The following is a 14,421-nucleotide window of genomic DNA, read 5'->3' on the forward strand; positions in this document are numbered from 1 at the left end:
AAATGTAACTGGTCTGATTAGTAAGTTTGCAGACGACACAAAGGTTGGTGGAATTGCGGATAGCGATGAGGATTGTCAGAGGATACAGCAGGATTTAGATTGTTTGGAGACTTGGGCGGAGAGATGGCAGATGGAGTTTAATCCGGACAAATGTGAGGTAATGCATTTTGGAAGGTCTAATGCAGGTATAGAAGTTTACAGCATGGAAACAGGCCCTTCGGCCCAACCAGTCCATGCCGTAGGGAATATACAGTGAATGGTAGAACCCTCAAGAGTATTGAAAGTCAAAGAGATCTAGGAGTACAGGTCCACAGGTCACTGAAAGGGGCAACACAGGTGGAGAAGGTAGTCAAGAAGGCATACGGCATGCTTGCCTTCATTGGCCGGGGCATTGAGTATAAGAATTGGCAAGTCATGTTGCAGCTGTATAGAACCTTAGTTAGGCCACACTTGGAGTATAGTGTTCAATTCTGGTCGCCACACTACCAGAAGGATGTGGAGGCTTTAGAGAGGGTGCAGAAGAGATTTACCAGAATGTTGCCTGGTATGGAGGGCATTAGCTATGAGGAGCGGTTGAATAAACTTGGTTTGTTCTCACTGGAACAAAGGAGGTTGAGGGGCGACCTGATAGAGGTCTACAAAATTATGAGGGGCATAGACAGAGTGGATAGTCAGAGGCTTTTTGCCGGGGTAGAGGGGTCAATTACTCGGGGGCATAGGTTTAAGGTGAGAGGGGCAAGGTTTAGAGTAGATGTACGAGGCAAGTTTTTTACGCAGAAGATAGTGGGTGCCTGGAACTCGCTACCGGAGGAGGTGGTGGAAGCAGGGACGATAGTGACATTTAAGGGGCATCTTGACAAATACATGAATAGGATGGGAATAGAGGGATACGGACCCAGGAAGTGTAGAAGATTGTAGTTTAGTCGGGCAGCATGGTCGGCACGGTCTTGGAGGGCCGAAGGGCCTGTTGCTGTGCTGTACATTTCTTTGTTCTTTTGTTCTTTGGATGTCCGGTATATCAGAGTGTTACAGTGAGGGGTGTGGGGTATATCAGAGTGTTACAGTGAGGGGTGTGGGGTATATCAGAGTGTTACAGTGAGGGATGTGTGGTATATCAGAGTGTTACAGTGAGGGGTGTGGGGTATATCAGAGTGTTACAGTGAGGGGTGTGGGATATATCAGAGTGTTACAGTGAGGGGTGTGGGGTATATTTCAGTGTTACAGTGAGGGGTGTGGGGTATATCAGAGTGTTACAGTCAGGGGTGTGGGATATATCAGAGTGTTACAGTGAGGGGTGTGCGGTATATCAGAGTGTTACAGTGAGGGGTGTGCGGTATATCAGAGTGTTACAGTGAGGGGTGTGGGATATATCAGAGTGTTACAGTGAAGGATGTGCGGTATATCAGAGTGTTATAGTGAGGGTTTGGGATATATCAGAGTGTTACAATGAGGGGGGTATATTTCAGTGTTGCAGCGAGGGATGTGTGGTATATCAGAGTGTTATAGTGAGGGATTTGGGATATATCAGAGTGTTACAGTGAGGGAGGTGGTATATTTCAGTGTTGCAGTGAGGGATGTGGGGTATATCAGAGTGTTACAGTGAGGGATTTGGGATATATCAGAGTGTTACAGTGAGGGATTTGGGATATATCAGAGTGTTACAGTGAAGGATGTGCGGTATATCAGAGTGTTATAGTGAGGGTTTGGGATATATCAGAGTGTTACAATGAGGGGGGTATATTTCAGTGTTGCAGCGAGGGATGTGTGGTATATCAGAGTGTTATAGTGAGGGATTTGGGATATATCAGAGTGTTACAGTGAGGGAGGTGGTATATTTCAGTGTTGCAGTGAGGGATGTGGGGTATATCAGAGTGTTACAGTGAGGGATTTGGGATATATCAGAGTGTTACAGTGAGGGATTTGGGATATATCAGAGTGTTACAGTGAGGCATGTGTGGTATATCAGAGTGTTATAGTGAGGGATTTGGGATATATCAGATTGTTACAGTGAGGGTGGTGGTATATTTCAGTGTTGCAGTGAGGGATGTGATGTATATCAGAGTGTTACATTCAAGGCATAGGGGTGTATTGGAGTGTTACAGTGAGAGGTGTGGTATATTAAGAGTTTTACAGTGATGGGTAGGTTCGAAAGTTAAATAGCATGTGGATGTGAGATCCAGTGACAATGTTTGCATGTCACATTCTGAAATTCCTGAGGAATATGTGGATTTATGAAAGTACAGAGACCTGCCCTCAGACTTTGTTGTCTTACCTTCTGGAACATGTTGCATGGCCCTGCCAGATATCTCTCTCTCTCCAACAAGCCAAACATAGCCAGGCCCCGTCATATTCAGGAGTGTTGCAGTCTTGAACATTGTTACAGCGTCATCTTCACTGAGGAGGATGAAGAGGAAGACATTAATATTTGATGAGGCAGTTATCAGTCCCTGACTTACTGCAGTGTACCCACTGTTTCTGGGCACCTGGATGTTGATGTGCCCACCTGGATTCTACAATGCCACATGCAACAACTAATCGTGCATCACTGCACAGTTGAGAAGCACTGAAAATAAGTGGGCACTTAAGAGTTTTGATATCAATTCTCTCAAGGATACAGTTGTGGAGAATTGAGATTGGAGCTGACAAACCCGTCCAATACTGGGCACACTACAGATCATTTTACAGTCATAGTGGTTTACAGCATGAAAATAGGCCCTTCGGCCCAAATTGTCCATGGCGCCGAGTTTTTACCACTAAGCTAGTCCCAATTTTCCATAGCAATTTTTTCACCATCTCTCCTGTCTTGGTTTGGAGTCTCGCTCTGGTCCTCATCAAAGGGTCAGACTTCATTTATGAACTGACCTAGTTCCTACCGCTCAGTTAGTGCAAAGACACAGGGTGGTAGGGACCAGCCAGGTTCGATTCCAGCCTTGGGATGACTGTGTGGAGTTTCCACCTTCTCCCTAAATCTGCATAGGTTTCCTCCAAGTGCTCCGGTTTTTTCGCACAGACCAAAGGATGCAGGTTAGGTGGATTGACCAGGATCAATTGTCCCTTAGTGTCCAAAGATGTGCAGGTTCGGTTGTGGGATTGTGGGGATAGGAGGGGGGAGTGGGCCTGGGCTGCTCTTTCGGAAGATCGGTGCAGGCTCGATTGGAGAAAGGCCTTCTACTGCACTATAGGGATTCTATGATTTAATGACCAGACTTCTCTCTGGCAAGAGGTGGGGGCTTTATAAATAAATGCAAATCAGGGCTGGATGTTGCAACCACAATGTTTCACATCATTTCCATCTCTACGCAAATTGGCATCGTTAATTCCTGATTCCTCCCACAGAGTGTGGAGAAGGCTCGTTCCAGCACCAACTTGAAAGGGTCATCAGCTGTCTCAGCTAAAATACTCAGAAGTGTTTCAGACATTTTTGATTGTCCAGCACTTTGGATTCCGCTACTTAAACCATCTTAAACAGCTTGCAGTGCCTTGTAGAATGGCCTGAACCCATCTTGGGGTCGGGCACTGCAATGACTTTTCAAAAGGAGGTTCTTGTGGTAATTTATACTCTAGGAAATCAATGGAGGAGGAAAAGCAAGAACAACATGAAGCACGAGCGAGCAGTGTTTCAGAAGCAAACCCGAGGAGTCATGCCGGCTAAATCCTACCCCTCCCAACTGGGAAGAGTGTGGCCAACAGCTGGGAATGGACATGGATGGAGCCTGTCTGACACCACCTTCTAATCCCACCCAGCAACTGTGGGTGGGAAAAGCCCCGAGGAATCCACTTCAAACATTATTGAGAGAGAAATTACATAATGGTCAACACGTTATTTTTGCTGCCTATTTATCTGGGCGAATTTTAGGTAAAACATGAAAGAGGTTTTGGAGACATTTTCAAGCAGCAGTTCGTGGCATTTATTTGATGTTATAAATCTGCTGACAGTTGTTGCTGCAGGGTTCTGAATCATCAAAAGGAAAGTCTGGTATTTCAGTTGTTTCTTCATCAAGGATCTTTCTACGAGGAGGGACAGGTTGGTCTGGAGGAAGCGGGAGGAACAACATAGAGGAGGAGGCAAGCTCACAGAAATCGTCAACCCCCCCACAGAATGTTCTTCCAAAGTTTTTACAGCTCGGAAACAGACCATTGACCCCAGGCCATGAAGGGGTTTATACTTCATCACATCTTCTCTCATCCATCGTCATCCAACCCATCCTCTTCACATCAACCCATCCTCCCATCCTCCCATTCTCTTCCCATCAACCCATCCTCTTCCCATCAACCCATCCTCTTCCCATCAACCTATCCTCTTCCCATCAACCCATCCTCTTCCCATCAACCTATCCTCTTCCCATCAACCCATCCTCTTCCCATCAACCCATCTTTCTCCCATCAACCCATCCTCTTCCAATCAACCCCTCCTCCCATCCTCTTCCCATTAACCCATCCTCTTCCCATCAACCCATCCTCTTCTCATCAACCCATCCCCCCATCCTCTTCCCATCAACCCATCCTCCTCTCATCAATCCATCCTCCTCCCATCAACCCATCCTCCTCCCATCAACCCATCCTCTTCCCATCAACCCATCCTTTCCCATCCTCCCATCCTCTTCCCATCCTCCCATCCTCTTCCCATCAACCCATCCTCTTCCCATCAACCCATCCTCCCATCTTCTTCCCATCAACCCCTCCTCCCATCAACCCATCCTCGTCTCATCAACCCATCCTCCTCCCATCAACCCATCCTCCTTCCATCAACCCATCCTCCTTCCATCAACCCATCCTCCCAACCTCTTCCCATCAACCCATCCTCTTCCCATCCTCCCATCCTCTTCCCATCAACCCATCCTCTTCCCATCCTCCCACCCTCTTTCCATCCTCCCATCCTCTTCCCATCCTCTTCCCAGCAACCCATCCTCTTCCCATCAACCCATCCACCTCCCATCAACCCATCCTCTTCCCATCCTCTTCCCATCCGCCCATCCTCTTCCCATCCTCCCATCCTCTTCCCATCAACCCATCCTCTTCCCATCAACCCATCCTCCCATCTTCTTCCCATCAACCCATCCTCCTCCCATCAACCCCTCCTCCCATCAACCCATCCTCGTCTCATCAACCCATCCTCCTCCCATCAACCCATCCTCCTTCCATCAACTCATCCTCCTTCCATCAACCCATCCTCCTCCCATCAAACCATCCTCCCATCCTCTTCCCATCAACCCATCCTCTTCCCATCCTCCCATCCTCTTCCCATCAACCCATCCTCTTCCCATCCTACCATCCTCTTCCATTCCTCCCATCCTCTTCCCATCCTCTTCCCAGCAACCCATCCTCTTCCCATCAACCCATCCACCTCCCATCAACCCATCCTCCCATCCTCTTCCCATCAACCCCTCCATCCATCCTCTTCCCATCAACCCATCCTCTTCCCATCAACCCATGCTCTTCCCATCAACCCATCCTCTTCCCATCAACCCATCCTCCCATCCTCTTCCCATCAACCCATGCTCTTCCCATCAACCCATCCACCTCCCATCAACCCATCCTCCCATCCTCTTCCCATCAACCCCTCCATCCATCCTCTTCCCATCAACCCATCCTCTTCTCATCAACGCATCCTCCTCCCATTAACCGATCCTCCTCCCATCAACCCATCCTCCTCCCATCAACCCCTCATCCCATCAACCCATCCCCCCATCCACCTCCCATCAACCCATCCTCCTCCCATCAACCCAACTTCAGTATGATGCTCTTTGTAAGGGCCGGTGCAGACACGATGAGCCGAATGACCTCCTTCTGCACTGTAAATTCTATGATTCTATGGTTACAGGCACCGGATTGGAGCTGGTTACAGACACCGGGAATGGAGCTGGTTACAGACACCTGGAATGGAGCTGGTTACAGACACCTGGAATGGAGCTGGTTACAGACACCTGGAATGAAACTGGTTACAGACACCTGGAATGGGGCTGGTTACAGACACCGGGAATGGAGCTGGTTACAGACACCGGGAGTGGAGCTGGTTACAGACACCAGGGATGAAGCTGGTTACAGACACCTGGAATGGAGCTGGTTACAGACACCTGGAATGGACCTGGTTACAGACACCGGGAATGGAGCTGGTTACAGACACCTGGAATGGAGCTGGTTACAGACACCTGGAATGGAGCTGGTTACAGACACCTGGAATGAAACTGGTTACAGACACCTGGAATGGGGCTGGTTACAGACACCGGGAATGGAGCTGGTTACAGACACCGGGAGTGGAGCTGGTTACAGACACCAGGGATGAAGCTGGTTACAGACACCAGGAATGGAGCTGGTTACAGACACCTGGAATGGAGCAGGATACAGACACCGGGAGTGGAGCTGGTTACAGACAGACACCAGGAATGAAGCTGGTTACAGACACCAGGAATGGAGCTGGTTACAGACACCCGGAATGGAGCTGGATACAGACACCGGGAATGAAGTTGGTTACAGACACCGGGAATGGAACTGGTTACAGACACCGAGAGTGGAGCTGGTTACAGACACCGGGAATGGAACTGGTTACAGACACCGGGAGTGGAGCTGGTTACAGACACCAGGAATGAAGCTGGTTACAGTCACCAAGAATGGAGCTGGTTACAGACACCTGGAATGGAGCTGGATACAGACACCGGGAATGGAGCTGGTTACAGACAGACACCGGGAATGGAGCTGGTTACAGACACCGGGAATGGAGCTGGTTACAGGCAACGGGAAAGGAGCTGGTTACAGACACCGGGAATGGAGCAGGTTACAGACAGACACCGGGAATGGAGCTGGTAACAGACACCAGGAATGAAGCTGGTTACAGACACTGGGAATGAAGCTGGTTACAGACACCAGGAATGGAGCTGGTCACAGACACCTGGAATGGAGCTGGATACAGACACCGGGAATGAAGCTGGTTACAGACACCTGGAATGGAGCTGGATACAGACACCGGAAGTGGAGCTGGTTACATACAGACACCGGGAATGGAGCTGGTTACAGACACCGGGAATGGAGCTGGTTACAGACACCAGGAATGGAGCTGGTTACAGACACCTGGAATGGAGCTGGTTACAGACACCGGGAAAGGAGCTGGTTACAGACACCGGGAATGGAGCTGGTTACAGACACCTGGAATAGAGCTGGTTACAGACACCGGGAATGGAGCTGGTAACAGACACCTGGAATAGAGCTGGTTACAGGCAACGGGAAAGGAGCTGGTTACAGACACCGGGAATGGAGCTGGTTACAGACACCTGGAATAGAGTTGGTTACAGACACCGGGAATGGAGCTGGTAACATACACCTGGAACAGAGCTGGTTACAGACATCGGGAATGGAGTTGGATACAGACATCGGGAATAGAGCTGGTTAGAGACACCAGGAATGGAGCTGGTTACAGACACCGGGAATGGAGCTGGTTACAGACAGCCATCAGGAATAGAGCTGGTTACAGACACCGGGAATGGAGCTGGTTACAGACACCGGGAATGGAGCTGGTTACAGACAGACACCAGGAATAGAGCTGGTTACAGACACCGGGAATGGAGCTGGTTACAGACAGACACCAGGAATAGAGCTGGTTACAGACACCGGGAATGGAGCTGGTTACAGACACCAGGAATGGAGATGGTTACAGACAGACACCAGGAATAGAGGTGTTTACAGACACCGGGAATGGAGCTAGTTACAGACACCGGGAATGGAGCTGGTTACAGACAGACACCAGGAATAGAGCTGGTTACAGACACCGGGAATGGAGCTGGTTACAGACACCGGGAATGGAGCTGGTTACAGACAGACACCAGGAATAGAGCTGGTTACAGACACCGGGAATGGAGCTGGTTACAGACACCTGGAATGCAACTGGTTATAGACACTGGGAATGGAGCTGGTTACAGACACCGAGAATGGAGCTGGTTACAGACACCAGGAATGGAGCTGGTAACAGACACCAGGAATGGAGCTGGTTACAGACACCGGGAATGAAGCTGGTTACAGACACCAGGAATGGAGCTGGTTACAGCCACCTGGAATGGAGCTGGTTACATACAGACACCGGAAGTGGAGCTGGTTACATACAGACACCGGCAATGGAGCTGGTTACAGACATCGGGAATGGAGCTGGTTACAGACACCGGAAGTGGAGCTGGTTACATACGGACACCGGGAATGGAGCTGGTTACAGGCAACGGGAATGGAGCTGGTTACAGACACCTGGAATAGAGCTGATTACAGACACCGAGAATGGAGCTGGTAACAGACACCTGGAATAGGGCTGGTTACAGGCAACGGGAAAGGAGCTGGTAACAGACGCCGGGAATGGAGCTGGTTACAGACACCTGGAATAGAGCTGGTTACAGACACCGGGAATGGAGCTGGTAACAGACACCTGGAATAGAGCTGGTTACAGACATCGGGAATGGAGTTGGTTACAGACACCGGGAATGGAGCTGGTTACAGACAGACACGAAGAATAGAGCTGGTTACAGACACCGGGAATGGAGCTGGTTACAGACACCGGGAATGGAGCTGGTTACAGACAGACACCAGGAATAGAGCTGGTTACAGACACCGGGAATGGAGCTGGTTACAGACACCGGGAATGGAGCTGGTTACAGACAGACACCAGGAATAGAGCTGGTTACAGACACCGGGAATGGAGCTGGTTACAGACACCAGGAATGGAGCTGGTTACAGACACCAGGAATGGAGCTGGTTACAGACACCGGGAATGGAGCTGGTTACAGACACCAGTAATGGAGCTGGATACAGACACCGGGAATGGAACTGGTTACAGACACCAGGAATGGAGCTGGTTACAGACACCGGGAATGGAGCTGGTTACAGACACCAAGAATGGAGCTGGTTACAGACACCGGGAATGGAGCTGGTTACAGACACCAGGAATGCAGCTGGTTACAGACACTGGGAATGGAGCTGGTTAAAGACACTGGGAATGGAGCTGGTTACAGACACCGGGAATGGAGCTGGATACAGACTCCGGGAATGCAGCTGGTTAAAGACACTGGGAATGGAGCTGGTTACAGACACCAGGAATGCAGCTGGTTAAAGACACCTGGAATGGAGCTGGTTACAGACACCAGGAATGGAGCTGGTTACAGACACCTGGAATGGAGCTGGTTACAGACACCAGGAATGGAGCTGGTTACAGACACCTGGAATGGAGCTGGTTACAGACACCTGGAATGGAGCTGGTTACAGACAGACACCAGGAATGGAGCTGGTTACAGACAGACACCGGGATTGGAGCTGGTTACAGACAGACACCGGGAATGGAGCTGGTTACAGACAGACACCGGGAATGGAGCTGGTTACAGACAGACACCGGGAATGGAACTGGTTACAGACACCGGGAATGGAGCTGGTTACAGACAGACACCGGGAATGAAGTTGGTTACAGACAGACACCGGGAAAGGAGCTGGTTACAGACAGACACCAGGAATGGAGCTGGTTACAGACAGACACCGGGAATGGAGCTGGTTACAGACAGACACCAGGAATGGAGCTGGTTACTGACAGACACCGGGAATGGAGCTGGTTACAGACGCACACCAGGAATGGAGCTGGTTACTGACAGACACCGGGAATGGAGCTGGTTACAGACAGACACCAGGAATGGAGCTGGTTACTGACAGACACCAGGAATGGAGCTGGTTATTGGCAGACACCGGGAATGCAGCTGGTTACAGACACTGGGAATGGAGCTGGTTACCGACACCAGGAATGGAGCTGGTTACAGACAGACACCGGAAATGGAGCTGGATACAGACACCGGGAATGGAGCTGGTTACAGACAGATACCGGGAGTGGAGCTGGTTACAGACACCAGGAATGAAGCTGGTTACAGACACCAAGAATGGAGCTGGTTACAGAAACCTGGAATGGAGCTGGATATAGACAAAGGGAGTGGAGCAGGTTACAGAAAACGGGAATGGAACTGGTTACAGACACCGGGAATGGAGCGGGTTACAGACACCAGGAATGGAGCTGGTTACAGACAGACACCAGGAATAGAGCTGGTTACAGACACCAGGAATGGAGCTTGTTACAGACACCGGGAATGGAGCAGGTTACAGCCAACTGGAATGGAACTGGTTACAGACACCGGTAATGGAGCTTGTTACAGACACCGGGAATGGAGCTGGTTACAGACAACTGGAATGGAACTGGTTACAGACACGGGGAATGAAACTGGTTACAGACACCGGGAATGGAACTGGTTACAGGCAACGGGAATGGAGCTGGTTACAGACACCAGGAATGGAGCTGGTTCCAGTCACCGGGAATGGAACTGGTTACATATGGACACCGGGAATGGAGCTGGTTACAGGCAACGGGAAAGGAGCTGGTTCCAGACACCGGGAATGGAGATGGTTACAGACACCTGGAATAGAGCTGGTTACAGACACCGTGAATGGAGCTGGTAACTGACACCTGGAATAGAGCTGGTTACAGGCAACGGGAAAGGAGCTGTTTGCAGACACCGGGAATGGAGCTAGTTACAGACACCTGGAATAGAGCTGGTTACAGACACCGGAATGGAGCTGGTAACAGACACCTGGAATAGAGCTGGTTACAGACACCGGGAATGGAGCTGGTTACAGACACCGGGAATGGAGTTGGTTTCAGACACCAGGAATAGAGCTGGTTACAGCCACTGGGAATGGAGCTGGTTACAGACACCAGGAATGGAGCTGGTTACAGACAGACACCGGGAATGGAGCTGGATACAGACACCAGGAATGGAGCTGGTTACAGACAGACACCAGGAATGGAGCTGGTTACTGACAGACACCAGGAATGGAGCTGGTTACAGACACCGGGAATGGAGCTGGTTACAGTCAGACACCAGGAATTGAGCTGGATACAGACACAGGGAATGGAGCTGGGTACAGACACCGGAATTGGAGCTGGTTACAGACAGACACCAGGAATAGAGCTGGTTACAGACACCGGGAATGGAGCTGGTTACTGACAGACACCGGGAATGGAGCTGGTTCCAGACACACACCAGAAATGGAGCTGGTTACTGACAGACACCGGGAATGGAGCTGGTTACAGACACACACCAGGAATGGAGCTGGTTACTGACAGACACCAGGAATGGAGCTGGTTACAGACACCGGGAATGGAGCTGGTTACAGTCAGACACCAGGAATTGAGCTGGATACAGACACAGGGAATGGAGCTGGGTACAGACACCGGGAATGGAGCTGGTTACAGACAGACACCAGGAATAGAGCTGGTTACAGACAGACACCAGGAATAGAGCTGGTTATAGCCACCGGGAATGGAGCTGGTTACAGACACCAGGAATGGAGCTGGTTACAGACAGACACCGGGAATGGAGCTGGATACAGACACCAGGAATGGAGCTGGTTACAGACAGACACCAGGAATGGAGCTGGTTACTGACAGACACCGGGAATGGAGCTGGTTACAGACACACACCAGGAATGGAGCTGGTTACTGACAGACACCGGGAATGGAGCTGGTTACAGACACACACCAGGAATGGAGCTGGTTACTGACAGACACCAGGAATGGAGCTGGTTACTGACAGACACCGGGAATGGAGCTGGTTACAGACAGACACCAGGAATGGAGCTAGTTACAGAGACACCGGGAATGGAGCTGGTTACCGACACCAGGAATGGAGCTGGTTACAGACAGGCACCGGGAATGGAGCTGGATACAGACACCGGGAATGGAGCTGGTTACAGACACCGGGAATGTAATTGGTGACAGATACCGGGAGTGGAGCTGGTTACAGACACCAGGAATGAAGCTGGTTACAGACACCAAGAATGGAGCTGGTTACAGAAACCTGGAATGGAGCTGGATACAGACACCGGGAGTGGAGCTGATTACAGACACCAGGAATGAAGCTGGTTACAGACACCTGGAATGGAGCTGGTTACAGACACCGGGAGTGGAGCTGGTTACAGACACCAGGAATGGAGCTGGGTACAGACACCTGGAATAGAGCTGGATATAGACACCGGGAATGGAGCTGGTTACAGACACCAGGAATGGAGCTGGTTACAGACAGACACCAGGAATAGAGCTGGTTACAGACAACTGGAATGGAACTGGTTACAGACACGGGGAATGAAACTGGTTACAGACACCGGGAGTGGAGCAGGTTACAGAAACCGGGAATGGAACTGGTTACAGACACCGGGAATGGAGCGGGTTACAGACACCAGGAATGGAGCTGGTTACAGACAGACACCAGGAATAGAGCTGGTTACAGACACCAGGAATGGAGCTGGTTACAGACAACTGGAATGGAACTGGTTACAGACACGGGGAATGAAACTGGTTACAGACACCGGGAACGGAACTGGTTACAGGCAACGGGAATGGAGCTGGTTACAGACACCAGGAATGGAGCTGGTTCCAGTCACCGGGAATGGAACTGGTTACATATGGACACCGGGAATGGAGCTCGTTACAGGCAACGGGAAAGGAGCTGGTTACAGACACCGGGAATGGAGATGGTTACAGACACCTGGAATAGAGCTGGTTACAGACACCGTGAATGGAGCTGGTAACTGACACCTGGAATAGAGCTGGTTACAGGCAACGGGAAAGGAGCTGTTTGCGGACACCGGGAATGGAGCTAGTTACAGACACCTGGAATAGAGCTGGTTACAGACACCGGAATGGAGCTGGTAACAGACACCTGGAATAGAGCTGGTTACAGACACCGGGAATGGAATTGGTTTCAGACACCAGGAATGGAGCTGGTTACAGACAGACATTGGGAACGGAGCTGGATACAGACACCGGGAATAGAGCTGGTTGGAGACACCAGAAATGTAGCTGGTTACAGACACCGGGAATGGAGCTGGTTACAGTCAGACACCAGGAATTGAGCTGGATACAGACACAGGGAATGGAGCTGGGTACAGACACCGGGAATGGAGCTGGTTACAGACAGACACCAGGAATAGAGCTCGTTACAGCCACCGGGAATGGAGGTGCTTACAGACACCAGGAATGGAGCTGGTTACATACACCGGGAATGGAGCTGGTTACATACACCAGGAATGCAGCTGGTTTCAGACACTGCGAATGGAGCTGGTTACAGACACCAGGAATGGAGCTGGTTACAGACACCGCGAATGGAGCTGGATACAGACACCGGGAATGGAGCTGGTTACAGACAGACACCAGGAATGCAGCTCGTTACAGACACTGGGAATGGAGCTGGTTACAGACACCAGGAATGGAGCTGGTTACAGACAGACACCGGTAATGGAGCTGGTTACTGACAGACACTGGGAATGGAGCTGGTTACAGACAGACGCCGGGAATGGAGCTGGTTACTGACAGGCACCGGGAATGGAGCTGATTACAGACAGACACCAGGAATGGAGCTGGTTACAGAGACACCGGGAATGGAGCTGGTTACCGACACCAGGAATGGAGCTGATTACAGACACCGGGAATGGAGCTGGTTACAGACACCGGGAATGGAGCTGGTTACAGACACCAGGAATGGAGGTGGTTACAGACAGACACCGGGAATGGAGCTGGATACAGGCACCGGGAATGGAGCTGGTTACAGACACCGGAAATGGAGCTGGTTACAGACAGACACCAGGAATGGAGCTGGTTACAGACACCGGGAATGGAGCTGGTTACAGACACCGGGAATGGAGCTGGCTACAGACACCGGGAATGGAGCTGGTTACAGACACCGGGAATGGAGCTGGTTACAGACACCGGGAGTGGAGCTGGTTACAGACACCGGGAATGGAGCTGGTTACAGACATCGGGAATGGAGCTGGTTACAGATACCAGGAATGGAGCTGGTTACAGACACCGGGAATGGAGCTGGTTACAGATACCGGGAGTGGAGCTGGTTACAGACACCAGGAATAGAGCTGGTTACAGACACCGGGAATGGAGCTGGATACAGACTCCGGGAATAGAGCTGGTTACAGACACCTGCAATGGAGCTGGTTACAGACAGACACCGGGAATGGAGCTGGATACAGACACCGGGAATGGAGCTGGATACAGACACCGGGAATAGAGCTGGTTACAGACACCTGGAATGGAGCTGGTTACAGACACCGGGAATGGAGCTGGTTACAGACACCGGGAATGGAGCTGGTTACAGACACCGGGAATGGAACTGGTTACAGACACCGGGAGTGGAGCTGGTTACAGACACCGGGAATGGAGCTGGTTACAGACACCGGGAATGGAGCTGGTTACAGACACCAGGAATGGAGCTGGTTACAGACACCGGGAATGGAGCTGAATACAGACACCGGGAATGGAGCTGGATACAGACACAGGGAATAGAGCTGGTGACAGACACCGGGAATGGAGCTGGTTACAGACACCAGGAATGGAGCTGGTTACAGACA

At 50.8% G+C, this 14,421-nt stretch overlaps 1 protein-coding gene across 5 annotated transcripts in view; it reads right to left on the reverse strand.

Moving 5' to 3' along the window:
* Positions 1-14,421, reverse strand: part of LOC140399046 (glutamate receptor ionotropic, NMDA 1) — a 370,944-nt gene that overhangs the window by 123,230 nt on the left and 233,293 nt on the right. For all 5 annotated transcript variants that reach the window (XM_072488128.1, XM_072488126.1, XM_072488127.1 and 2 more), the window contains one exon: positions 2,273-2,394. In XM_072488128.1, coding sequence (XP_072344229.1) covers positions 2,273-2,394 — 122 coding nt within the window. The remainder of the gene's footprint in view (positions 1-2,272; positions 2,395-14,421) is intronic.

Source organism: Scyliorhinus torazame, chromosome 22, assembly GCF_047496885.1.
Source record: "Scyliorhinus torazame isolate Kashiwa2021f chromosome 22, sScyTor2.1, whole genome shotgun sequence".
Lineage (NCBI taxonomy): Eukaryota > Metazoa > Chordata > Chondrichthyes > Carcharhiniformes > Scyliorhinidae > Scyliorhinus > Scyliorhinus torazame.